Source organism: Castor canadensis, chromosome 3 (assembly GCF_047511655.1).
Source record: "Castor canadensis chromosome 3, mCasCan1.hap1v2, whole genome shotgun sequence".
Taxonomy (NCBI): Eukaryota; Metazoa; Chordata; class Mammalia; order Rodentia; family Castoridae; genus Castor; species Castor canadensis.
The window spans coordinates 83,633,740-83,661,169 of NC_133388.1; the positions used below are offsets into that span (position 1 = coordinate 83,633,740).

The 27,430-nt window shown below is 39.0% G+C and overlaps 3 protein-coding genes across 4 annotated transcripts in view; 2 read left to right on the top strand and 1 right to left on the bottom strand.

The window, feature by feature from the left end:
- LOC141421230 (inhibitor of Bruton tyrosine kinase-like) overlaps positions 1-27,430 on the bottom strand; it is a 1,912,155-nt gene that overhangs the window by 1,787,220 nt on the left and 97,505 nt on the right. The gene's annotated exons all lie outside the window — the stretch shown is intronic.
- LOC141410465 (inhibitor of Bruton tyrosine kinase-like) overlaps positions 1-27,430 on the top strand; it is a 973,048-nt gene that overhangs the window by 246,568 nt on the left and 699,050 nt on the right. The gene's annotated exons all lie outside the window — the stretch shown is intronic.
- Positions 1-27,430, top strand: part of LOC141421250 (potassium voltage-gated channel subfamily KQT member 5-like) — a 47,398-nt gene that overhangs the window by 15,203 nt on the left and 4,765 nt on the right. The window contains exon 3 of the mRNA XM_074066916.1: positions 21,299-21,407. Within this exon, the coding sequence (XP_073923017.1) occupies positions 21,299-21,407 (109 nt within the window). The remainder of the gene's footprint in view (positions 1-21,298; positions 21,408-27,430) is intronic.

Here is a 27,430-nt window from a genome sequence, read left to right on the forward strand (position 1 = left end):
AGAGCTCTTGTGTGTTTCATGGGTTACCATCACCACATACCACAGACTGGGTGGTTGAAACAAGAAAAATTCATTTTCTCACACTTTGGAGCTTACAAGTCCCAGATCAAGGTGTTGGAGGGGTGGTTCCGTTTACAGCTCACTTCTCGATTTGTAGAAGGCCATCTTCTCTGTGTCTTCTCGTCATCTTTCCTCTCTACCTGTCTGCGTCCAAATTTCCTCTTCTTACAGGAACACCTAATCATATTGGATTAGGGCCCAGCCTAATAATTCCATTTTAATTTAATTACTTCTTTAAATACCCCGTTTCCAATTACAGTCACAGTTAGCGGCACTGGAGGTTAGGATTACAACGGATGCATGGGGAAGTGGAAATTCAGCCATCACAGAGCTCCTGCTCACATCAGAGCATCTCTGGCAACTGAGGTGTGTCCATGTCTTGGACTCTGACCCTGCGTTCCTACTGTACCAAAAACCCATTCATCACCCATTACAATGGGCCATATTCTCCCAATGTAGGCTTCAAAAATCATTCAACTCCTTGCTATGAGGCTTAGGGTTGGCTGCGCATGTATAACTATAAAATGTGTAGAACTTGGATTCCAAGCATAAAAGATGAATTCTAGTTTACTATTGGCCAGAGGGAAAAGAATTTCAGAGACTTGCTAGAACCAGCACTATCCATCATGGTATTTTCTGTATCTGCAAAAAAATCTCAGAACTCAGACATAAAAAGACTTCCTATCCTCAAACAAATCATAAATTGGAAAGATCTCCCACTTTCTAGATCATTTGGTACATGTGCAGCTCTGTTTGGTTAGAAAGGAATTGCTTTTCCCTGGTTGATGCCCATCTCAGTGGATTCTGAGCTCCCCAGGGGAGGAGAGGCTGATTGCTGTCCTCCTGAAGTTGCTTCGTGGGTGCCCATGGCAGGAGACCATGGCTCCTGAGTCCTCATTCAGTACAGCAGTCCAAAGTCTTCATTTCTAATTTAACTTGATGTTGGGCCTTGGAAAATTGGAGGTTCTTTTTTTTACAAGGAAAAAAAACTGAAGTAGCTATCCAGTAAATACGGACCTCAATTATATATTTTTATTTTTAGTCCTTCTCCAGGATTTAAGTATGTCTAAAATCCACTTATCACTTGTAGAAAATAATATAGAACACTACAGTGTACTCCCAGTTGTTTCAGGTCTATTTCTTTACTCACTTCAGAGTGCTTTTCTGCTTGTTCTCTTTCCCTTGCATCTTTTGGGCATTTCATTGCCCATTATCATGCTCAAAGAAAGTAAGTGAATAAAAGAAAGAATAATAGAAATTCAGCTCAGCCTGAAAGTTAAGAACTAAAATTTACATTTGGAAAGTAATAGGCCTATAGCTAAAATATATTTTCAGAAAACAAAATAAATTTAATCTGTAAATTTTAGTGCTTCCTACTAAATCTGATACATTTCACTATAGATGGTAGTATTTTAATTTAATGACTCATATAAAAGGTTATTAAATACCCATGTTGTTTTTCTTTTCTTTTCTTTTCTTTTTTTTTTTTTTTTTGCTGTACTGGGGTTTAAACTCAGGGCTGACAACTTGAGCCACTCCACCAGGCCTTTTTTGTGTTGGATATTTTCAAGATAGGATCTTATGAACTATTTCCCTGGGCTGGCTTTGAACCGTGATCTTCCTGATCTCTGGCTCCTGAGTAGCCAGGTTTACAGGTGTGAGCCTCCAGTGCCAGGCTGTTATCATTTTTTCTGAGATTAACATTTTACACTTAAAAGGGGCACAACTGCTTCCTAATATCTCATACTCTTGTGTGTCAGAGAAATGGAAAGTAGCAAACAGATGTTGGAGCCTGAAATGTACAAATGACAAAGGAAAGAGAATCATCTATCAGGACTAGTGTGGTATTGCCATAACAAATTTATTTTGCCCAATATAATATGAATGACATTGTTAATTTATAAATTCTATAATAACAGATTGAAATGCTTCATTAGTCAGTCAATAGTATTTAAGCCTCTTCATATAATTTTAGAAATTAGGAGCATAGATGGGATATTTTTTCATGAATGTATGAGAATAATAGGATCAGAAAGACAAAAGCCGCAAGTTTTTCCTCATAGGATGAAGATAGATTCAAAGATAAACATACACAGAAACAAGCATGATCACATACAAACTCAGATGTAGAACATGTTTGCAACAGTGGAACTACTCTATGGAACTTGGAGAAAGAGAGAAAGGAAAAGAGAATGATAGAGCATCAGTATATGACATAACATAAGATGTGAAGGTAGAGGATATAAGGATGTGTATTGAAAGCTTTGAAAAACAGGTGGGGGGGGGAAGGTAAAAGGAAAGGGAGAGTGTTCAAAGGGATTGAACAGACCAAAGTAAAGCACACCCACAGAGAGCATGCATTGAGACACCCCTTTGAATGTCAACCTAAATATTAATAATGAAAACCTGGACTGTAAAATAGGTACGGGGAGAGGGGTAGACTAGTGGGAAGGGGGAGGGTGAAGGAAGGAGATTAATGTGATGGTATATGGTTGATAGACTTCATATACCTACATGAAACAATTGCTTTAAGTGGGGTGGGGAGAGGCCTAAGGGGGAGAGACAATGGGGGCAATGTAAATAATGTACAATATAAGTCTAATCAGAATATGTCACTACAAAGCCTCCCCCTATAATTATTACATCCTAACAAAAAATTTATTAAAAAGTAATAAATTAGCCCTTAAATATTTAAGAGTTCTTGTTAAATGCAAAAAAAAAAAGAAGAAGAAGAAGAATGATAAAACTAACTTCTGTTGAATCCTTCTCTGTGTGTCAGGGGTCACTCTAAATGCTTTACCTCTGTGACTTCATTTCATTTTCCCTATGTCCCTATGAAATGTTATTATCCCCATTACTATCCCCATTTCATGAATGGGGAAACTAAGACTTAAAGCTAAGTAACTTGCCCAGTGTCTGGCAGATGTTAGTAGAGAAACCACAAAACACACACCGTCCTCTTATGGACATAGTCTAAGATGTATTCCAGGTGCTCACACCTGTCAAGCCTCCTTACCATCTTCTGTTTCCTCTCCCCCTCCTACCTGGTCCCTGCTTTCACTCTTCCATCTTCAGTCCATCCAGATTCCCCATCCCTTTAAGCTTTTACTACTGTTCCATCTCATGTTTCTTCAAGCTCCAGCCACCACACCTCTTAACAACCTCTTGTTCAAAGGTTCCCAGAGCTCCAAGATTAGCCAAATTGGGAAATGGCCTTTCACTGACCCCTTTCTGTTTTGATCAGAAATCTAGGAAGAGATTCAGGATAACAGCCATGCTGGTCTGTGTGTATATGCCCAGGCAGGGAGACAAAGGATGGGGTCATCTGAGGCCTGTTTAAGATGCAAAAGGCAGTGTCAGAAGATGGAAAGCTGTTAGCTTACCAAACAAGTGAGTAGAAGGTGAAAGATTACAAGTAAGAGAAATAGCAAGCAGCCAAAAAATCCACAAGAAAGAAACTAGAGCCAGAAAAGTTTTCAGATTTCTGCAGAGTAGTTTTTCTATCAAGGTGGCCTATCTTTTCTAGACCCTGCTACACATGGGAAAGGTTTTTAGAACTGCACTCAAAGAGTACAGTAATCTTGACAGAGCACAAGTAGGTAGATCCACCCTATGATGCCTAATAATTTGATATGAAATAAACCCAGTGTCCTATAGCAATTAGCATCTGTTAGTTCAAAAATGGCAGATTAGAAATATATCTCACATGTACAAAAAATGCATGTTTTAGTATGTGTACTATTGTTTCAACTTCAGGGGAAGATCTCATTCCTGTTAAGCCATTCCCAGGGCTAATGCTGGCTGCTAGGGAAGACATACCATCACGAGATGTTTATGAGAAAGATTAGTGCAGCCTGGGTGCAGGAGATATGTGGGGTACACTGAGTGCAGTCTGAGTGAGCTAAAGAGGCTGAACCCCTTCCAGTCATGGGTGTCCCTTGAGGCAAGTCCCCTTGTTCCTGGCACTGCTAGGAGATATCTCTTCTTTCTTTCTTCATGTTCCTTTCTCCCCTCAGCCAGTGCACCAGTGAGGATGCAGTTGAATATCCAAATACTTTAAACAACAATGCAATTTATAATGCCACAAAAAAAGCCCAGAGACAAGAGGATTCCCAGCAAGGAACATCGGGGCTCTGGCTTCATATCTTGAGGATTCTCGTGACCCTTGTTTGGATGCTGCCTCACTGATGTCCCCACTTCCTCCTCCTGGAGAGAAACAGTCAAGCAGTTCCAAGCCTCTTACCCAGATACATCACTTTCAGAGGCAGAAGGGAGGCCATCTTAAATTTGTATCTTTTCTTAAAATTGAGGAAAACTGTCCATTGGCATCTTATTTTGCAGAATTCTCACTAGCCTAAAGAATGGACTATTGTCATTAACAGTCATCAGTTAGGACCCAGCTGATGGGTCTGGGACCAGACTCTCTAACACACATAACTGGATACATTTGAGAACTAAGGTTTAAGGATAGGATATTGGGAAAGTAACCTCTAGTAGTGTCTGATAAAGCCAAGAAATTGTTTCTGCTTTGGGGTGAAGGTAAGAAAGCAGTATGCCCTTAATCATGGTATTTCCTCCCAAATATTTTGTCTGTCATTTCAGTTCCTCTAAATGTCTAGAATTGTTGCATGCAAAAGCAGATTGGGAATTCCTTTCTTCCTTCTTTTGTCACGTTGTCTCCATGAGACCATGAACACAGACTGTCCTAACTTCTTGAATTTCAAAAGAAGGACAAAGTGGATAAAGGAAAGACCAGATAAAAATAAATAAGTTAGAGGCTGAGCATGCAATACATACCTGTAATCTCAGCACCTGGGAAGCAGAGGCAGGAGAATGGCAAGTTCAAGTCCATCCTGGGCTGCCTAGAGAGACCCTGTCTCAAAAAACAAACAAATAAATGCATACATAAATAAATAGAGTATTTTGATCATTTAACCCCTTCTCACACACGTTTCCTGTCAGTACCACTAAAGGAAGATTGGCCCAGTGCCTTCCTCTCCACCCTTTCAGCATCTCAGTGATGCCTCACTCCTCAAGCCACTTCCCTTAGTGACTCTTCTTTTTGATATTAATGATAACTGACCAGATCTGACCTAAAAATAGCAAAAGGACTGGGGAGTGTAGCTCAGTGTAGCAGGATACTATGTAAGGGGATAAACATCAGGGGTTGGGGGTCTTTGGGGACAATCTTAAAGGCTGGCTGCCATAAATTTCTTGAAATTCAATATATCTCAACTCACAGATTTCCACCTCTTCCTTTTGACTTGTCACAACCCCTATCCACCAGTTCTCCATTCCTTTGGAACATTTCCATTACTTCCCTGCTTCTAGAAGCATCTGGACTTGTGACCTCTGGTATAACCACTTCATGTATAGTATCCTTCCTATTATATATCTTAGCCTTCAGCCTTGATCACATTACAGCTACATGATTATGATCCACTCACTGTAGCCCTTCAAAAATAATGGTAGTTCACACCTGTAATCCCAGCTCTTCAGGAGGAGGAGATAGAGGATGGCAGTTTGAGGCCAGCCCAAGCAAAAAGTTTGCAAATTCCCATATCGACCAATAACCTGTGTATGGTGGCACTCACCTGTTATCCCAGCCACCCAGGAAGCATAAATAGGAGGGTCATAGTCCAGGCCTACCCAAGCATAAAATGAGACCCTATTTTAAAAATAACTACAGCAAAAATGTATGGGGCCATGACCCAAGCAGTAGAGAACCTGCCTAGCAAGTGTGACAGCTTGAGTTCAAACCCCAACACTACAAAAGAATAAAAGTTATCAAAATACTGAGTATACACTCAGTGTAACAAAAATTAGTGTAACAAAAGTAAAGACAAAAAGCAAGAGAATTACCCTGGTTTCATGTCTCTGACACAGAAAAGTGCCTCCCTCCCTTCACTAGTTCCCAATCTATTTCTTCCATTGCGAAAGTCAGGGATGTCCCTTAATGTTCTAAGTATGTCCTGTGTCCCATCTATCATTGTGAGGCATAAGTGGGCACCAGAATGGATCATTCAGAGAATTTGAATAAGCCCTCCATTGCTGGATTTCAATCCAAGTCAGAAAATATTTCAGGGTTGTTACTCAGAGCTAGCGTTTTCCTTGACATTCGGGGGGCAGTGAGTACACATGACAAATGCCACCCCAAGGACTTTGCCATTTGTAAGTTTTACAGCTCAGTCCCACCTCCGTTGCAGTATTGATTTGTACTAGGGTGGACAAAAGGCACTCTCAGATTTCACACTTTTCAGAAACAATCTGTTCATGACCTCTGAAATTTGCACAAATAAGCACAAAGTTAACCATTACACAAATCACAGAATTTAGCCCATATTTAGAAGAACTTTTCAACTGCATGGTGATCTTTCACTCATATATCTCAAATTATTTCCTTCAATGGTACACTGTGTTGTCTGCTTCACAAAGAGAAACCAATATGACACAATTTTAAAATTATATTTAATCATGTTCATGGTGTGCTCTACTTGGCAAAGAAGAAAAAAAAGAGGTTAGGTAAAAGCCGGGATTGTCCTTTTATTGCAATGGACAGGTGACATAGGAAAAAGACACGTTAACCAGCCTTTGCTTTTTGCTATCTGCAATATGAAACTTGCATTCTTTGCTCCAAATTCCTTTTATTGTCCTTTTCATGAATAATTTTTTCCAGTTTTTCTTCCCTTGTTGTCTTTTTCCTCTGTTGCCACATATAGTACATAATCACAGCTCCTGGACTCAGAAGAATATTGCCTGAGGAAAATTAACCTTTGTATCTCCAGTTGCAAACCATGAAACCCTTAATTCCCACTAGTGAGAGATTTGCATCTTTCATTAGTCTTCAGCAATAGCAACTGGTATACCACACAGGCTGTTGGAATGATGACTAATCATTTCCAAAATTGTTTCAAACCGGTATTCCTGGGCTGGGATGTAGCTCAGTGGTACAGCACTTGCCTAGCATGCGTGAGACCCTGGGTTTGATCCCAGCACCAAAAAAGAATAGACAAAAAAAACCCCAAAACCTGTATTCCTATGATTTAGTGTTTTAGTTGAAAAATGGCATGACTCCATATCTCCTTACATTTGCCTCAGTTGTCTGTTGTTGAATAACTACCTCCTTCTCCCAGATTTTAGTGACTTAAAACAGCCACCATTCACTTAGCCTGCAGTTCTGTTAGGCAGCTCAGGTCTTGGCTGGACTCACAGTCGGGGATCTGCTGCTGGGTTGGCTGGGGGCTAACTGTGATTGGTCATCTGCCCCGTGTGGTCTCTCACCTGCTGGAAGTGGTAGTGAGTTCTTAAGAGCAATGCAAGTGAATCTGCTAGACTCAAACTGTCACAGTACATAGTCCAAGACAGCCTGCTCATCAAGACAAATGGCAAGAACAGTCTTAATGCAGGACTCCACGTCTTAAGGAAGGAACTGCAAGTACCATGGTCAGTATTGCAATCTATCAGTCATTTGTGACTTACTCACTTTTCAGTATTTCCAAATCATATTGATTCTTTGAAGACAGTGTTAGAACCTATTCATTTTGTATTCTACTCTAAACTTTCCTTCACTTTCAGAGCTTGAGAAGAAAAACAGCATTGTGAGCACATAGTATATGCCAGGCATTGACTAGGCATTTTCATCTATTGGTTTTTTTAATACTCACATAAACCGTTTTGCAGATAAGGAAATTAAGACTCAGAAAATGCAAATAACTTGCCTATGCCACAGGAGAATTTTGAAATTGTACTTAGAACTAATTTCAAAGCTTTTTATTTTCTAGCATGCTCTTTGCATATTCTCTTTTATATAATTTATATCATTAGTAAATGAATCAATGAAAGTTGTTGCAAACAGGTTACATGTTTAGCATTAGTCAAATAATTTATTGTCTGCTTTTTCAAAATATATGGCAGATCTGCTGAATTTGTTCCCCTTTATCATTGTACACTACAAACATTCTCTCCCAAGCCCTTCCTGTGTCAAAAAAGATAATGCACTAGTAATTCCCATTGTTCTTTTAAAGCAATACTTACGTTGCCATGTCTGGTAAAATGAAGGGTTGACATATTGGCATTTCCTGACAGTATCATGACAGCCTCATAAGAGTTAAAATTTGAGAAAAATTATCAGATCTATTTAGAATTCTCCAACAGACTCGATGAAAGAATAATGCAAATTTGCGATTCTGCAGTTTGTCAGGCCATTATAAAGCATAACTGCTTTGATTAAGGTTGGACATCTCTGAATATGGTTGAAAGGAAACATCACATCCTTGTAAAGATAGGATTAAGTACTGCTAAATCATTTCACTGTTGATTCAGAATATCTCTCCAATGTGAAGCATTCTAGAATGTACAAGTGTTGAATAGTAGGCACAACTCATTGATCCCTTCGATTTAGCTCAGTTGTAGCCTACATGAGGAGAGTACCTGAGACCATGCTGTCAAATGTGGAGTATCCACTGTCTCTGTGATCTGAACGTGGTTGGTCACTTGCCTTTGCTAAGATGGCCTCAAGATTTGTTTTATTAAAGGCAGTCCTTCTAGACTATGAATTTACCTTGCTTTTGTTACAAGCACCTTGACGATTTGCTAGTGAAACTACAACAATCTATAAACTGACTTTTCTATGTATGAGTAAAAAAGTGCTTTTAAGAGCTATGAGTTGGGCCAGGCACCAGTGGCTCACACCTGTAATCCCAGCTACTCAGGAGGCAGAGATCAGGAGGATCGTGGTCCAAAGCCATATTGGGCAAATAGTTCAGGAGATCCAATCTCAAAAATACCCAAAACAAAAATAAAAGACTGGTGGAGTAGCTCAAGGTGTGCACCCTGAGTTCAAGCCCCTGTACCACACACACACAAAAAAATGTTATGAGTTTTATGTCTTCATTTCAAAATTGGGAAGACTCCTAGTGCCTTGAGTATAGGAAGATCTCAAGGAACTTTCATATTAGATCAAGAAGAGTTAACCTAGAAGGTAACACCCACGCACAGGAAATCAATGTGAGTCAATGCACTGTATAGCTATCCTTATCTCAACCAGCAAAAACCCTTGTTCCTTCCTATTATTGCTTATACTCTCTCTGCAACAAAATTAGAAATAAGGGCAAAATAGTTTCTGCTGGGTATTGAGGGGGGGAGAGGGAGGGGGCGAAGTGGGTGGTAAGGGAGGGAGTGGGGGCAGGGGGGAGAAATGAACCAAGCCTTGTATGCACATATGAATAACAAAAGAAAAAGAAAAAAAAAAGAAAATTGAATTAATCAGACACCATGGCTAGAATCATGGAGGAAAACAGAGCTTGTTTCAATCCTAGCACCCTCACTAAGTTGAGTGAGATGGGACAAATGACCTACCCTCACTCTATTGTTCTCTCTCTCTCCCTTCCTCTCTTTAGGAATAATACCTAACAGTATAGTTATGAGTAATAATGAAATATGATGCATGCAGAATTCTTGTACAATACCAAGTATAGTACAGGTGCTCAATAAGTTGAGTGTGGTTATCATTTAATAATTCATTAATGCTAATATCTGCATTGGTATTGATGAATTGAAGTCTTAGACTTGATCAATTTACATTTTCTCCTCTTCCCTTTTTCCAGTACTGCAGTTCCTATCTGTTATAAGTGGAAAATTAAAATTTAATGTACAAACAAACTTTCTTCTTTCATTCCTTACAGTAAGTTTTAAGAATTTTCATATTGAGAATCACAGCAAGAATGACATTCTCTTTATTATGGCCTGTGCTGTTGCTATTAGGAATCACTCTTCTATATAAGCATTGCTTTACTGTATGAATGACAACACAATGCATGGAACATAAGAGTTACTTTAAAATATTTATTTTGAATGAATGCGCAATGAACATGTTATGAACAAATGATATAATATTTACTCAGGATCCAATTAGTTAAACCTTATTGATAAAAATTTCTTTGGGGTTTTAGAAAGCACATAGACAAATGAGATGTGTCACTGGGACAGAGGATGTATTATTAAAAGTGTTATTTCTGAATCACGGAATGCTGAGATATTCAGTAAGTGGTATTGGAGTGATTTTAGGAAGATAATGAAACTCTTACAATGCTTTAAATTACAATAATTTTTAAAGAACACATAAAACATACTCTAGTATGTTTTGAATAAGGATAATGAATATAGCAACATGAAATTAAAAAGAAGAAAATAAAATTTTTGTAGTTTTCCCTTTACCTTATTGGCAGTTACTAAGCCATTAATACAGTGTACTCAGCAATTTTAAGGGTAGCGATTATATTAATTGTTCTTGAAACCCCCTGTAGTGTTCCATATCATCACTCAATACAGAAAGACTCATTTTAATTGAGTGTCTAGAACTATTCCATGAAATTTTGCCAGCATTTCTGCTAGCCAGTAAGGTTAATTGGCAATCTTTAATAGAGAATCTTAGAGAAATTTACATCACAATTAACATAATTTAAGATGCTGAGCATGCATGAATTATTCGTAAATGGCATTTTTGATCTTTAAGACAAAGTGCACAAATGCAGCATTATCTTCTGTACTAGACCCCTCACTAGTATGAATTAGTATTTCTAATGCTGCTAATTACCAAGGCTGAGAACAAACACAGTAACAATCAACATCACTGATCAATGAAATGCAAACCAAGATTTCACCTCTCTCCAGTGACAATGACTATTATTATAACAAGTGTTGGCAAGAATGTGGAGAAAAGGGACCCTTTACATACTGTTGGTGGGAATGTAAATTAGCACAGATGTTATGGAAAACACTACAAAGTTTCCTTAAAAAATTAAAACACAACTACCATAAGATCCAGCAATCCCACTCCTGGGTACATGCCCAAAGGAAATGAAATGAATGTGTACAAAGATATTTGCACTCCCATGTTCATTGCAGCATTAGTCACAATAGTCTCAACAGATGAATGAATAAAGAAAACATACCAAGCATAGGTGGCTCAGGCCTGTAATCCTAGCTACTTGGGAGACTAAAATTGGGAGGACGGTAGTTCAAGGCAAGTCTGAACAACATAGCTGAGACACCATCAAAAAAAAAACCCTAAAACCATATGCTTCCTAAATCTTCCTCCAGTCCATCCACATCTACCTCCACTACCATTGCTATAACTCTGATCACCAGCATCCCTTATCTAAATCAGGTATCTCTCAGCTTCCAGTGTGGCCCCTTGTCCGAAATCTGTTCACCAAATCCAACCATGTAACTCCAGACTCAACTCTCCAGCAATTCTCCCCTACACACAGGATAAAGCACAGACTCCATTAAAACCTAGCTCTCACTGGGCACTTGTGGCTGAGATCAGGAAGATCACAGTTCAAGACCAGCTTGGGCAAATAGTTCTCGAGACCCCCATCTCCAAAATAACCAGAGCAAAAAATGAACTGAAGGTGTGGCTCAAGTGGTAGAGAACCTGCTTTGCAAGCTCAAAGCCCTGAGTTCAAACCCCACCAAAAAAAAAAGAAAATGTAGTATATATATTCATAATGAAATGCTATTTAGGCATTTGTGACAAAATGGATGAACTTGGAGGATATTATGCTAAATGAAATGTCAGACACAGAAACAACTCATTCACATATGGAATAAAAACATTGAGCCCATAGAAGAGAGAGTTGAATAGTGGCTACCAAAGGCTGGGACAGGTTGGGAGAAAGAACTATGGGAAGATGTTGGTCAAAAGATAGAAGGAACAAATTCAGCAGACCTATTTACAAGAAGGTAACTATAGTTAATGCTAATATATTGTATTCTTGAAAAATTCAGATAATAGATACTAAGTATTCTCACCACAAAAATGATACATTTGTTAATTAGCCAGATTTAACTATTCCTCAATATATATATATGCATATTTCCCCAAAACATCATGCTGTACACAGTGAACACATACAATATTACCTGTCAAATTTTGGAAAAATAAGGACTGGTGGAGTGGTTCAAGTGGTAGAGCATGAGGTAAAGCTGACTAACAAGCATGAGGCCCTGAGTTCAAACCCCAGTACCATAAAAAGAAATTTTTTTGAAAAATAAAATAATAAAGAAAAAGTCAAAGGCTATAAGTAAGCCCTTTAGAAAAGAACATAATGGTTTTGCTTCTCACCTCTTCCACCCTGCCCAAAGACTGCTGTTCCAGAAGCAACCATTTTTATTTTTCAGCTATTTCTTCTGAAACATGTAAGTATCCATGTTTTTCCAGCAACATGTTTACTGCTAATTCCTGACTAATCAGATTTGAAAACTGCACATTTACTTCTTACTCTTTTGGTGAACATTTAGCTCTTTATTCACTGTTTCCCTTCTGCATACTCATCCATCCTTCCAATACAAGTTACATTAATTCTATTTTTTGGCAGTATGGGACTTGAACTCAAGGCCTCATGCTTGCTAGGCAGGCCCTCTACACTGGAGCCACACACCCAGCTCTTTTTGCTCTGGTTATTTTGGACACAAGGTCTCACTTTCTGCCTGGGCCTCCTAGACCACAGTCCTCCTATTTATACTTTCTGCATAGCTGGAGTGACAAGCATGTGCCATTATGCCCAGATTTTTCCATTGATATGGGGTCTTGAAAACTTCCCCCTCCCTAGGCTGGCTTAGAACCATAATCCTCCCTATCTCAGCCTCCCACATAGTTGAGATGACAGGCACACGCCACCATACTCAGCAATTGGTTGAGATGGGGGTCTCACAAACTTTTTGCACAGGCTGGCCTCAAACCACAGTCCTCCTAACCTCCACCTCCCAAGTAGCTAGGATTGCTCAGTGTCTCCATTTTGTCTCTGTTACATTACACTATGATCACGTCTTAGTTTTTGCTTCTTTAGTAGCACATAAATAACCAGTGCTTTGTTGTTGTTTTCATAATTCTTCCTACATCTTCTAATAACCTTTTGGTAAAATCTTCCTCAAGGTCGGCTGCCTCAGGAACCTGATGGGCTCTATTGCTACTTTTCCGGGTGAAGACAATCCTAGGAGCCTCCATCCTGCTTTCATCTAGATGGCTGATCTCTGAGCCTGCTGTTCTTTTTTGAACTCCCTTTCTTTTTTCACTTCTAGACTGGATTGGTGATTTCCACACTTTCATAAGAAAGAGTACGTGAAAAGCACGCATTTTGAGACCTTGCATGTCTTGTAATGGCTTTTTTCCATTCTGATTGATTTGGGGAGGTAATTTCTTCTCTTCATTTTCCCCATTCTCACTTTATGGAAATCTGTCATTTAGAGTCTGGACTTGTGGTGTGGCCCCGCTTTTCTTTTCTTTCTTCTCCCATTTTTCCACCTTTTGGTCTTTTTTCTCTATTTTCTGGGCATTTTTGCCAACTTTATCACCCAAACTTCATATTACAATTTCCATTTCTGCTACCATTTCTAAGGTACTTTGCTGTTATTTTCCCGTGTTTATTTTTGTTGCATGGATACAGTATCTTGCTTTATATCTATGACAATATCAATAATAGCCTGTTGAAATTTTCCTTTCCTCAGTTTCTCTTTCCTTCTAGTTGCTTTTGATCTCTGTTTCAGCACTGGAAGATTTCCTCAGATATCTAGCAAACCTTGGTTATTTCTTCATAATGAGTTTTGGAAGACTCCAGGGGTGACTGGAACAGTGAGCATGTCACTGGAGCTGGCCAACTTAGATTTTTCGCTGTAGATTGATCTGAGCCAACCCAACCACTTCTTGGAGACTTCCTGGTGTTGGTCTCTTTCACTTTTTTTTTAGGTCAGATTCCCCAGAGAGTACCGACCTAAATTCCTACCTAGAGGGTAAAGGGCTTGCTGCCATTGCTACAATGGTGAGCAGGTGGTGGTGAGTTCTTAATCCTCAGTGTACATCTGCTTAGTGACTCTTCCAGCTTCTGGTTTAGTGCTGTCGGTGGACTGTGCCTGATGACCCCTCATCCGAGATTTCCATCTGCTCCTGGAAGAGGAGAGGACCACAGGGCCAGGTGTCTAGGGCAGGCTGCACACAATCTTCTTTAGCTCACTTTTACACTTCCCCCTTGGATCCAGAGATATCCAAAGCTGCCAGTTCCTGAGACATTTGCATTTTCTTAAGTGTAAATCTTGCTTCTCAGTTTTTCCCAGGGTTTTCTCTCTGCTATCAGCTAGTCCTAACTTGTCCATCTGTTTCCCTCTTCCAAACTTAACCAACTGCTGCTCCTCTCCTCTCCTCTGCTTTTATGTACTTATGCCTTTTTAAAAGCAGCTCATCACTATATTTTAATGAGTTTTTCAGAGGGAGCAAGATTAGATGTATACATTCAATCCACCATCTTCACCAAGAAGGGAAATTCTTTCTTAGTTATTTTTGTATATGTGCATCTTTGTGTGTGTGTGCTGGATCACAACATAAGACATTTCTTATTGTGGAGGGAAATTTAAAAAAAAAGCAGTCAAGTTCATCACATTTTCCCTTTAGTTTAAAAGTCTCCTCACAGACCAGGTGTTAGTGGCTCATGTCTGTAATCCTAGCTACTCAGGAAGCAGTGATCAGGAGGATCACAGTTCAAAGCCAGCATAGGCAAATAGTTTGTGAGACCCTATCTCAAAAAAACCCATCACAAAAAAAGGCTGTTGGAGTAGATCAAGGTGTAGGCCCTGAGTTCAAACCCCAGTACTGCCAAAAAAACAAAACAAAAAAGTCTCTCATGGATCCGAGAGAGTTTAGAAGATATTTTTGTCCCCCCTTTTTTCATAATATGGTATTCACAAGAAATTCTAGCTCTCACCCTTTTCAGGGGGAAAAATGAGCCATACTTATGCTGCTCATGTATTTGAATGTGCCTCGGCTCGGGTTTAGGGTACTAGCACTGTTTACTCTGGGTCCTAATTTTCTGTTCCTTGTCAAGAATTTCATAACATTAAAAAATAAATAGTAAACCCAGCTAGGTCACACACTCTCTATCAATCTGTAATCTTCAGTTGTGCAAACATCATTTGCTATTTAAATTGTGTCTATTTTGGTTAAAAAATATACAGAGAAATGCATTTTCCTGTTTAAAATATTAAAATTAGCTCTTTACCTAGAATATTGTGTTAAAGCTCAAAAAGTTATTTTACTGTGAAACTAACATTTGCCTTAGGTATGAATACTTGGACTTTTTTCAAATAACCACAGTTTTTCCTTTATTAATTTTTTCAAATACACACAACGATCATGGCACACAAGTTCCCTGTATGCTGAAATTCAAACAGTCTATTCTGCTTATCCTCCCCACTGGGCGCGGGCAGGAGGGGCCGCTGTGCACATGATAACCTACCCACTGCAAACTCAGCACCCAGAGACTGCCGGCCAAACAAAAAGGAAAGGAAAAGAGGATGGGTGGGGTGGAGTGTCCAATAGTGAGGGTGCTTACTGCTGGTAGCTTGTTGGGGCTGGAGCCTGTGTGGAATAGCTGTAATAAAATTAAGCCCAACAGGCACTTCTGGGCTATCAGAATAAATTTTTCTCACATGGCAACCAGAGATGTTTAACCTTCAATTTGTGTTGGGAAATTGACTTTGACATTGAGTGTCAGCTGATGCAGAGGTAATGAGACTAAAAGGAAATATGCCAAAATGTAATAGGATTTTGCTCAACATTAGAACCATGGGCAAATTCCTTCTCACTCTTTATGATTTAGTTTAAAACTCCGAAAGGATGGATGAGGAGAGGTGGGCCAACAGAGGCAGGGTTGAGGTTAGGTAGAAGTGAGTTCTGATGTTCTGTGGCACAGGAGGGTTGATATTAACACGCCTTATATCTCAAAGTAGCAGAGATGATTTTGAGCTGTATTTATTATAAAGAAATGTTAAAAGTTTCAGGTGCTGGATATACAGATCACCTTAATCTGCTTATTACTGAATGTATACATGAGTCAAGTCATCACATTGTTTCTCACAAAAATGTACAAATAGTATGTGGTCAATCAAAAATGAAATTAATAAAAAGTGAATTAAAAAATTTAATTCCAAATTTCAGTTTCTACAACAAGCATGCATTACTATTATTATTGTTATTAGAAGAAAAGTCTATGACAAAAAATATATTGTCTAGAGTATCTTTTAGATTCCTTGTTAGTGCTGGAGGAACCCAGTATGTCTCTCGGTGACTTAGAAGCATCTAGCACAGAAGAGAAAGAAGGGCCCAGCCAAGGATATAGTGAAATAATAGCTTACTATTCAGGCCTGAGCACCTACCCTAAACTCTAGGTAGATTAAAGAATTGTCATTTGAAGACCACATGCCTAAAATGGAATTTCCAAATTTAGGTTGATATTTAAGGTGCTGTAACATGGTGGGGGTGGGGAAGCAACTGAAATTCAATCAGCATCAAAGGAAGGAACCCTGGGAAAATAAATGATAATTCATGATTCATGACAGAGTGTAACCAGTCAGTTATCACCACCATGAATAGTGGCCCAAAGTTGTAATGGGATTTCCCTGTAGCATATTGAGGCAGTCTCTGCATGCTTCAGTTAAATTGCTAAAATAAAATACATTGCGGACTTCCACCCCTCACACTCTAAGTGCAAGAAACACGATCACAGTCCTGGTTGTCGTTAACTTCTGTGACTGTGGAAGACTTTTTTTTTCTTCAAAACAATTAGTTTTTCTGTTTTTTTCAAATACTCTGCCAGTGAGTGCATGTTAGTAGTCATTGAGGATGTACCTCAATGGTAGAGACATGGTTAGCGTTCAGGAGGCTCTGGTTCCTAGGGAACACCCTTAGGGCAAATAGGCTAGAAGATCATTTCTTCTTGTTAGTGGCTTGGTTGCTCAATTTGGCTGTATGGAGCACTATGGAAATTGGATCAGGTTTTATTATTATTGTTGTTGTTTTTGTGCTGGGTGGGGGTACAATGTGGCATTTACAAAGGTTCTTAAAATGTATCAAATGTATCATACTTGGATTCATCCCTCCACTGCTCTTCCCCAAGTCCCCTTCCCTGATTCCTGGCACAGTTTCAACAGGAATCATTTTTACATTTACATGCATGTGTACACATTGTTTGTGCCGTATTCATCTAAAAAGTAGCAATTTTAACTAGTGGTTTTTTCAAAATTTTCATTTAGATTTTTTGAAATGCAGGAGAGAAAAATATCTAGAAATAAATCCAGAAGAGTGATAACTAGTAGGAAACGGGACTGGGAGTATAGCTCAATGGTAGAACACTTGCTTAACCTGGTCAACGTCCTGTGTTTAATCCCCAAATCACAAAAATAGAAGGAAGGATAGAGAGAACAAAGGAAAGAGATAAAGAATTGTGTTCTATACTTCTTTTCCTTCCCTGTGCTAAGCATGACCCATGCACAGGGGTAACCAACAATATCCAGACACATTGCCCACAGGGACAGGACTTTGGGGAGCACCTTATTCCATTGACATTTTGCCTTTTGTCACAAGATTTTGTGCAGATTGTTGCTCACATAGGCTTATGTTCCCATAACTCACATATCCCATATGCCAGGGCAGGCAGCCATACAGAATCAACCCAGCACAGATATGGCCCCAGCTAAAAATTTAGCCCGAGGTGTTTAACACTCATAGGTTTTAAGCCTTTAGGAATCATAAGAAAGACCCTTAATGTGTTATTAACCTTACTTGACTAGAAAGAAAATAGGTGTCTCAAGATATTTATGAAGAAAAAGATAGTATCTTCCTCATTTTCATGACTTTGAAATAAGGACTAACAAGAAAAATCCCTAATTCAGCCCTTGACTCAATACATGCCATCAAAGATACATTTGCTATTGCGCTAGCCAAACTTACCAAAAAATAAAAAGTAGGACTGTTTAATTTGTGCCTTGAATAATCAAATTATAAAGTATTATAATAAAGCTACTCAATAAGCCACATTTCACTATAATACAACTGGTGTCTGACTCCCATCCTCTGTCCATCCTTGTTCCCCCAACTGAAATGGAAAGACAGAGTCTCTTTTTGGAGTTCATTGGGCTGAGACAGCATTAGACTAGGAAGTAACTCTCTTGTACTCACTTGGGTTGTCCCCGAGTCCAACGACAGCAGTAAATGTACCGTCACTTTTGTGGTTATTGTGACAGTACACACCTGAAAAACAGTTTTCTATTGACTTCACAGTTGAAGGACCCTGCTGTGTAACTGCTTGGACATTTGAGGTTATGTTACGGTTGGTTATGCTGTTTTCGAGCAGAAAGGCCATCAAGTGCTGTGGGATCTGCCTTTCCTGTGTGCCCTCAGGATTCCCCAGTTTTCTGTGGTATGAGATGGAACTGCTAGAGGTATCTCTTCTCGAGTTCAGGTGAAAGAAAGCAGTCCTTCTGTTTAGAAGGACAGCACAAAACATTCTCTGGAATTCTCTACTGAAAATCCTGATAATGTTACTTGATATTTCCTTCAAGTAGCTAACATCAGAACATCTCACAGGGCTCCACAATAGCAATTGGTGGCCTCAGTTCTATCAGCCTATCCTGCAGGTGAGCCCCATCTCTACCTGTCTTCCTCTTCCAACCCTCACACACCCTCCTGGAAGTTCCTTTGGGAGGTGGGTAAGCTGAGCGTGTGGCCATGGTAACCACGCAGCCCCACACTGGATCTTCCTTGGTCAATTCTGTGGGGCCCAAACCATACCAGGTGCACATTGCCATGTAAAGGAAAATGCAGTGCCAGAGAAGGGAAGCCAGAGGCCAACAGGAGAGACAAGAAGGACAAATCTGGAAGGGTTTGAGGTGAAACTCAGGGTCAAGCAGCCGCAGACTCCAACTGCATGGGTTAAGTTCTGGTTGGATCTCGGAGTCTCCATGTATCCCTGGGCAAGTTTCTTAGCCTTCTGTGCCTCACCTCCACAATCTATGAAACAGGGGTAATAATAGTACACACCTCTTGGGGCTTTGTAGCAATTAATTAAAGTTCTTGGCACATAATTAGATTTCTCTAAAAACCTCTTATTACTATCATTATCATCATAATTAATGTCCTGGAGTAAAGAATTAGAAACTATAAAGAGGAGTTTTTCAAATACATTACTTTCCTGGGTTGTCATAACAAGTTGCCCCACACTGAGTAACTTAAAGCAACAGAAATACATTGTCTCACAGATTAGGAATCCAGAAGTCCAAAATCAAGGCATTCCCAGGTTGATTCCTTCTGGAGCTTCTGAGACAGAAACCATCCTGTGCCACTCTTTCAGCTTCTGGGGGGGTGGTGCCAGCAATCCTTGGTGTTCCTTGGTTTGTGTGTGCATCCCTCTGTTCTCTGCCTCCATCTTTCTTGTATCCCTTGGTCTTCTTCTCTGTCTCTAATAAAGACAGTTTTATTTTTAAATTACATCTATAATGTCATGCTATGCAACTTACTAGCTTCACTTTTACCACCTTTATGGCCTCCGACAAGGTATTTACCCTCTCCAAGCCTCAATCTCTCCACAATACCACCACCAATTTATAGAGTTGCTCTAAGTATGAAAACCAATATATGCACAAACTTCACCTAAGCGCTAGCACACATTTCAGAGTGTGGTTGCTATTTACTGTAGTCTAGTTGTACTGCTATAACAAAACACCTAAGATTAGATAATTTATAAAGAATAGAAATTTCATTCTCACAGTTCTGGAGATGGAGAAGTCCAAGATTGAGGAACCACCAGGTTCCATGTCTGGTAATGGCTAGAGCTCTTTTTCCAAGATGGTGCCTTGTTACTGCATTCTCCAACCTGTGTTCTCACATGGGGAAGGGACAGAACAGGAAAAGGGCCCATCTATTTCCCTTCAGCACCTTTATAAGGTTTCCAATCCCATTCATAAGGACTCTGCCCTCACAATTTAATCGCCTCACAAAGGCCTCACCTCTTAATGCTGTCACACTGGCAATTAGGTTTCCACATATGAATTTTGGGGGAAAAATTCAGACAATAGCCCAATTATTATTGTTAGTGTGAGGTGGCAGTTCCATCTCTTCGCCTTACTAGGCTTGAGGGCAAGAAGGCCAAAGGACCCTCAAGAAGAGCTCTGAAGACTCGTCTCTTCCCACACATTCCTCCAAAAGTAAACTGAGCAAACCCAACAAATATTAGTGGAATTAAATGGCAAACCAACTGCCTTCCAAATACAAGCACTGTCTCAATGAATTGAGGGGTTTTAAATCCAATCAAGACTGCACATGACAAAGTCCCTTCTTGTCATGACAGCTTTAGTCCAGAGCTAATACACAAAGCGCTTCAAGTCCTACAGTGTAGGACAACACTTAAAGAGACTTAGACCAAATAAAAATGTTGTTCAGAGGCTACATATCCCATCTCCCGTGAAAGCATTTTATTACATTATTTAATTTTTACTACTAAGATAATGCACACTCATTGTAGAAATTTTAGAAAATATAACCAAATAAAAAAAATAAAATCATTCTTAATCCCATATAAACAGATTTCTTTCTTTAACAATGTATTATGACACTTTCCAAGTCATTAGTCTTCGGTATCATTTTTAACAGCTTCTCAGTATTCTAGTGTATAAACCTGCCAATATTCACTTAGCTTATCCCCTACTTTAGGACTTTTGTTTTCAATGTTTGTTACTGAAGAAAGATGCAAAGATGAGTTTATTCCTTATTCATTTTATAAATCATCCATAATTTTGTGTTTATTATGACCCTGCCCCTTTTCCAAATGTTGCAATTAAACCTGAGAGTAAGTTTGATTGGTGTATGAGGAATTGATTTTCTTATCCAATCTGAAAATCTGCTCTTAGCACTGGCTGTATTATCTTAAACAATCTCTCTCCGGGTCACTGCCACCTGTGTCCAGTAACTAATACATATTCACCATTCTTGGGTCTGGCTGCTTAGCTCACTTGTATAGGGAATAGGAATAATAGCATGGGATTTGAGCTCTGTATATGCAGGTGGGTTAATCACATGTCCACAGACTGTTTCTGTAACTCCAGACAGCTGTCATTTAAATGATGGCTATTAGTTTCCAAGGAACTGAGCAAAGAGCATGTATGGATCAACACAAATCCATCACCACCATCTTCCCCTTGGAAAACAGCTCAGAAAAGTATTCATGTCAAGTCAAATAATACTGGTGAGATTGTAGAGGAAGGAAAAAGAATAATATTGAAGAAACAATTGGCTGACCTTATACATGCCATGGTTTATAAGCTTATCTGTGAGTACCCCAGTATTCTGTGTGAGGCAAACTCAGCAACATGTTTTAAATCACTGCAGTGTGTTAACTGGTGTTGTTTTTTGCAGCTGACACAGCCCTTGGCACTGATGACGTATATGATGAAAAAGGATGCCAGTGTGATGTGTCCATAGAAGATCTCACCCCACCACTTAAAACTGTCATTCGAGCTATCAGGTTGGTAAAAGTCCTGAACAAAATGATTCGGAGACATATCTCTGATTCTTTGAGTTATATGTTGTTAAGTTGTTTTTTCATCAGGTAAATCTCCTGGAATAACTACTTCCCTATTCCTTTACTTGCCTACTAAATAGTTAAGTATTCTCCTGTAATCTTACCTGTGTGGGAGACATAAGTAGGAGAATCACAGTCTAAGACCAACACCAAGCAAAAGTGCAAGACACTATCTAAAAACAAACTCAAGCATTTTAGGGCAGGGAGGAATGGGGCAAGTAGTGGAGGACTTGCCTAGCAAGTGTGAGGCCCTGAGTTCAAACCCCAGTATCACACCCCTCCAAAAAAATTGAACTATCTTTCCTTAATACAAAACTGTACTGTGTTCAACACAAATATGTTGTAAAGTGTGGGTGAGATTTGAAAAGCCAGGTCATACTGGAGAGATTGCATGGGAATTGCTGAGTTGTATGTATTTTTTGCTTTAGGGACAATTTGTTGGTGCAACTGGATTTTCAAAATTACTTTTAGGCACTCATGCTCCAATCTTTGCTTTGTATTTTATATCAAATCAATGCCTTCTAGGCTATTTTAAAGCACATTAAGTTCTGAAAATGAGAACTTCAAAGTACTCTGCAATGACCTAAGTCTGTCTTCTGAAATTAACTGTTAATATTGATCTTACTATGCTTCCTCTGTTAATGGCAGAGAGCTAACTAAGGGAGTTCCCAATGCTCTCCCGCTTATCAAAAAAAAAAAAAAATCCAGATGTGGACTAAGTGAACTGCTAACTGTTCTGCCTACTCAGTTTAATCCCACTGGTAATGTTGAGTGACTGTACTACAGAAAACTACCTCTGATCTTTTGGGCACTTTTTGCCTTTTACCAAAAAGCAAGAGGAAATCTTAAAATACCTGAACCAATTTGATTATTCTGATACTTGGTCTAATCTCAAATATCAGTCCCCTGATTATTGACTTCTGTTTTTGTTGGTTATTTAGCATCATGCCAGACATGGCTTACTCAATTGTTGGAAGTCACTAGGAAAGGAGAAATGAGTTAAAAGATTTGGGTAAATATTTGTGGGGACAAAGAAAATCATGGTATGGTGAAAATATATGCATTCTATTGATGCTTAAACTTTCTGTAGCAACCTAAAAAGAAGTCAAGTCAAACTCAAATACTTCCCAAAGGAACATTCTAACAATAAACCCAACAGGAAGGGAGACCAAATCTTACTGTCTGGCCTGGATGGTCTCAGATTATGTGTCTTTTTTCATCTAATTGTTAATAGTATTCCCTGTCTTTCTCAAATGATCCCACTTTGGACACTCAATTATAGGTCACCCTACCCCTGCGGAACCTAGAAGCCTTGAGCAACATTGAAACCCAGAAAACCCAGAATCTGCAGTGAAATGATGTTTGAAGACTTCAGTTAAAGGGATTGTTAGAGAGGGGTTAAGAAGTGGCTTAATTGGTAGAGTACAACCTGCCTAGCAAGCTTGAGACCCTGAATTCAAACCCCAGTACTGTCAAAAAAAAAAAAAAAGATGACAGGGAATGGAGAGTTCTAAAAATGCACTATCCTATATGGTAACCATCACTGGTTGCCAGAGCTATTTAAATTTAAACAAATTAAAATGTAATACAATTTAAAATTCAGTTCCTCAGTCACACAATCCACACTTCAAGTTCCCAGTAGCCATAGGTGGCTAATGGCTACCATATCAGACGAAGAATGTATAGAACACTTCTATCATCTCAGAAAGTTCTGTTGGACATTGCTGCTCTAGAAGTCATTTTGAGATCCTTTACATACACTGATAATGTCCATCAAATACCCTAGAGTGAAGGCAGGACAATTCCGTCCCCAGATTAATCTGACTTGCAACAGGCAAAGAAAATCCTGCCTAGTAGAATCAGATTAGGCTTCCTAAAAGTCACACTTTTAGGAAACTTAACTCAGTTTGTGTCATTTCCAAGACCTGAAGCTTTACTTTTGCTTCACAACCAGTAAAAAGGTTGTGAGCTGCAAGAAAGAAGATGAAATAGGTTTATTCTGCCAGCTGAGTACTTTACAGTTTAAGATTTATGTTGCTATAACTTCTTGAAACCTGACCAATTTTTATACAGCCTTTTCAGAATTCCCTTGCTTTTCAGAATTCTTTCTTGGTCCTTATTTTTAACTTAACTTTCTGATTTACCTCTCTGTCCTTTCTGTGGATTTCTAAAGATTTCTGCATGCTACTTTGTGACACCTGAGGGGACGGCTTTTGCTTACTGTTTTTATTTAAACACTTTCAAATCCCATTTAAAATTACTGGATTCTATACAAATCTAATAGCTACACTATATAGTTTAATAATTTGATTGAAAATCTTTCATTCAAGATAGTAGTTAATCTTTAAGGTAACATGATTAAAAGACCAAGCAATACAATTAATAGTTATGAAAATAAGTTTAAGGTGTAAGTCCTAACTCTTTTACAAAAATGTCTATTCCCTGAGTTTAATTACATAAATAAGATCAACAACAGTTGACAGTTTTCCTGCCAGAATATACTCACTTTCTGCAACTCACCTGAAGTAGTATTTTATACGTATATTGCTGATTTTAAGTGTGATCCATCTATAAAATATCAACTTTGCTTTGGCATTTTTCTTGTTATTTTTTGGTGGTTAGATATTTAATATGAATACTTGAAGACAGCTTTTGCTTACCAGTAACTCATGAAATAGTAGCTTTTCTTAAGGGACAAATTAAAATGTCTAACAAAAATATGTATTCCACTGCAAGTATGGAAAATAATATTACTACATTCACAAGTAACAAAGTAGAGATTCCTGTTTTCAGTTATTAATATTTAGTAAGCATTGGTCATTTTCTTCTTACTTTTGAAAGTGCAAATTCTTAGGCAATGAAGTTGATTCAGATCATCAGTGGCCCCCACCTATAATCCTAGCTACTCAGGAGGATGCAGAGACAGCCCGGGCAAATAGTTCATGAGACCCTACCTCAAGAAAAAAAATCATGTAAAAGGGCTGGTGGAGTGGCTGAAAGTGTAGACCCTGAGTTCAAACCCCAGTACTTCAAAAAAAAAAATCATTCTCTGGACTCCATTACCCAGATGCACTTTCAGATGAGTGATGTCACCTTTTGTCACATTTTGTTGTTGTTGTTGTTGTTTTGCAGTACTGGCTATTAAATCCAAAGCTGACACACGCTAGGCAAGTGTTCTACCACTAAACTACATCCCCAGCACTATAAGATCACTTATTATAGTACATAGTTAGCAGTGACTATTCTTAGACTATTTTCAAAATATGTCTTTCACTTGGAAGAAATTTCATTTAAGACTACCACAGATTTTCCTCAAAATGTCGTTTTATGTAAAGTCACAAATTTTCTGGAAATGTGTTTTCAAACTCACCTCTGGCAGTGGAAATTATACTTATTTTAAACAAAAGCTCTATATCTTAACGACTCAGTTCAAACAATTGAACTTTGTTTTCACCCACTCATGGAAATTAATTTCTAAATAGAAGGATAAAATTAGCAGAGAAGTAAGCAAACTGATAAACTCGAAGGCTTTCTATCTACTCACTTTTCCCTGTTTTTATGGTAGAACAGTTTTTCTATCACTGGCTGAAAAATATAGCCCATAATTTACCTAAAAATGTCCTTTGAAATTGTGAAATGTCTGGTCATTTGAGAATTTCTGAACTGACTGAAGAGGTTAGTTAGTGGCTGTTACATTTCAGGTGAGGACTGGCATGTATTCACCATATGTGTCTTGGGCAAATGTTTACATAAAAAGTTGCCACACTGGGCACCAGTGGCTCACGCCTGTGATCCTATCTATTCTGTGATCCTATCTGAGGCAGAGATCAGGAGAATCTAGTTCAAAGCCAGCCAGGGAAAATAGTTCAAGAGATCCTATCTCTAAAAACACCATCACAAAAAAGGATTGGTGGAGTGGCTCAAGGTGTAGGCCCTGAGGTCAAACCCCAATACCACACACACACAAAAATTATTATATGCTTTTTTTACCTATAATAACAAATGTTTGAAAGTCATATCCAATAAAATGAAGTATTTATAAGAGTACCATAATAATAATTTTTTAAATGCAAAGCAATTTGTATAACTTGTTTTCCTGTACTGAACTTGGTAGGCAATTTCTCAGCTATGCACACCAAGGCAAACATATAAGTCCTGTTTAAAGAATTGGGCATTTGGGGAAAGTGCTTTGCTTGTTAAAAACAATGCAATGCAAATTTTATATTCTTCTTACCAGTATTGTTTTCATAGACTTCCTACAACTAAGATCAAGGCCATTTGTAACAAGAGTCTCAAAGACAATTGTCCCATCAGCTTGGGGCACAATTGCACATGTGAGGCCCTGGGATCATCCCCCCGAACAACAAGAAAATAAACAAAAGGACTGAATCAGGATGGCACAGAACCTATTTTTCTTGTGAAGATAACTAAAATAACCCATTGCAGATAATCATTATCTTGACAAGAAATGAAAAGAAGTGATTGATTACATAATGTTCATAACTTCTCTCAACACAGCCACACAATGATCACGATACCAGCCATGGTGTAGGTACACTGTAGGCAACATTTTTTTACTCAAGTCAAACCAACCTTTTAAAGAATCAAGTGAATAAATCAATCTAGGATGAAACTCAAGGAATTTTTTAACTGAAGTTGCAACCATTGTTAATTCCACCCCACTGCACCACTCCCCCTGCTGCTTAGGAGTGGTGCTACAAGAAACAAGACAGCCTCTGTCCAGCACTGTGTAACTCACATCACCTCTCTGTGCCTCTGTTTCCTCATCCATGAAGTAGAAATGGTCCTAGTAGAGTTGTGAGGATTGACATTTGATTGTATCACGTTCTTACAAATTTGCAAAGCACTTACAGCAGTGGTGCACATGATAAGCACTGTGTGGATGCTAGATATTATTACCCTTGTGTTATCTGGGCTCTTTGGTGCCTTCCCAGTGTGCTGTCACCCACTGCACATCTTTGGCTGTGAAGACAGGCATTGACCTTTTTCTCTCCACCTCCTCCCATGAATGGAACACTTCTTTTCCTCTTCTGAGGGGTGCCCACCTGTGCCCCTTTCCCCAGGATGCACTTGCTATGACTTCCTTGAAGTTATTACACCTCCACCTGGGCTGATGGACTACTCAGAGCTGAAAGAGCACTTTTTTCACCCAACCATGAAGCAAAGTTCCAAATATACTCTCCCGCTTCCTGCCCAGGGTGAACTTGCTGCTCTCCCAGGCTCCCCTAAAAAAGTAAGAGGACAGGCTGGCTGGTGGAGTGACTCAAGTGGTAGAGTGCCTGCCTAGCAAACATTAAGCCCTGAGTTCAAACCTTGGTACCACCAAAAAAAAAAAAAAAGAAGAAGAAGAAGTAAGAGGACAGTGAGAGGCAGAAGTTACCTCTTCTCTCTCCCTCCCCCACCCTTCAGAGGCCTGACTGCAGACTGTTTGAAGTTTCTCCTAGTGGTCAGTACATGCACTCAGAATCTCTGTACTGAGCCTCTTCTACTCTGCACCAGGCACAGAGATCATCACCAAAAAGAGAGACAGATTCCTGCTTACAGTCATGCAGGGGACTACCATGAATACCAGAGGTGGGAGGTAGCACTCAGGAAGACTTTCTGGATCTCTTTCTCAAGACTCAGGAAACTTTCTGGTATTATTTTGTTGAATATATTTCATTTACCTTTGACTTGCATACCTTCTCCTTCTTTGATGCCCATGATTTGCAGGTTTGGCCTTTTGCTGGGGTTGCAAAGTTCTTGCATATTCTTTTTGCAGTTCTTTAGTCTTTTTCCTAAGAGTTCTGTTCTTTTCTTTAATATCTATTTTGTCTTTGAGCCTGGTAATTCTGTCTTCAACTTATTTCTGTCTGCTGGAGTGCTTTTCATTTGTATTTTCTATTTGACTTAGGCAACTTTTTATCTACAGGATTTCTTTTTTCTTCTTTTTCTTTTTTTGAGAC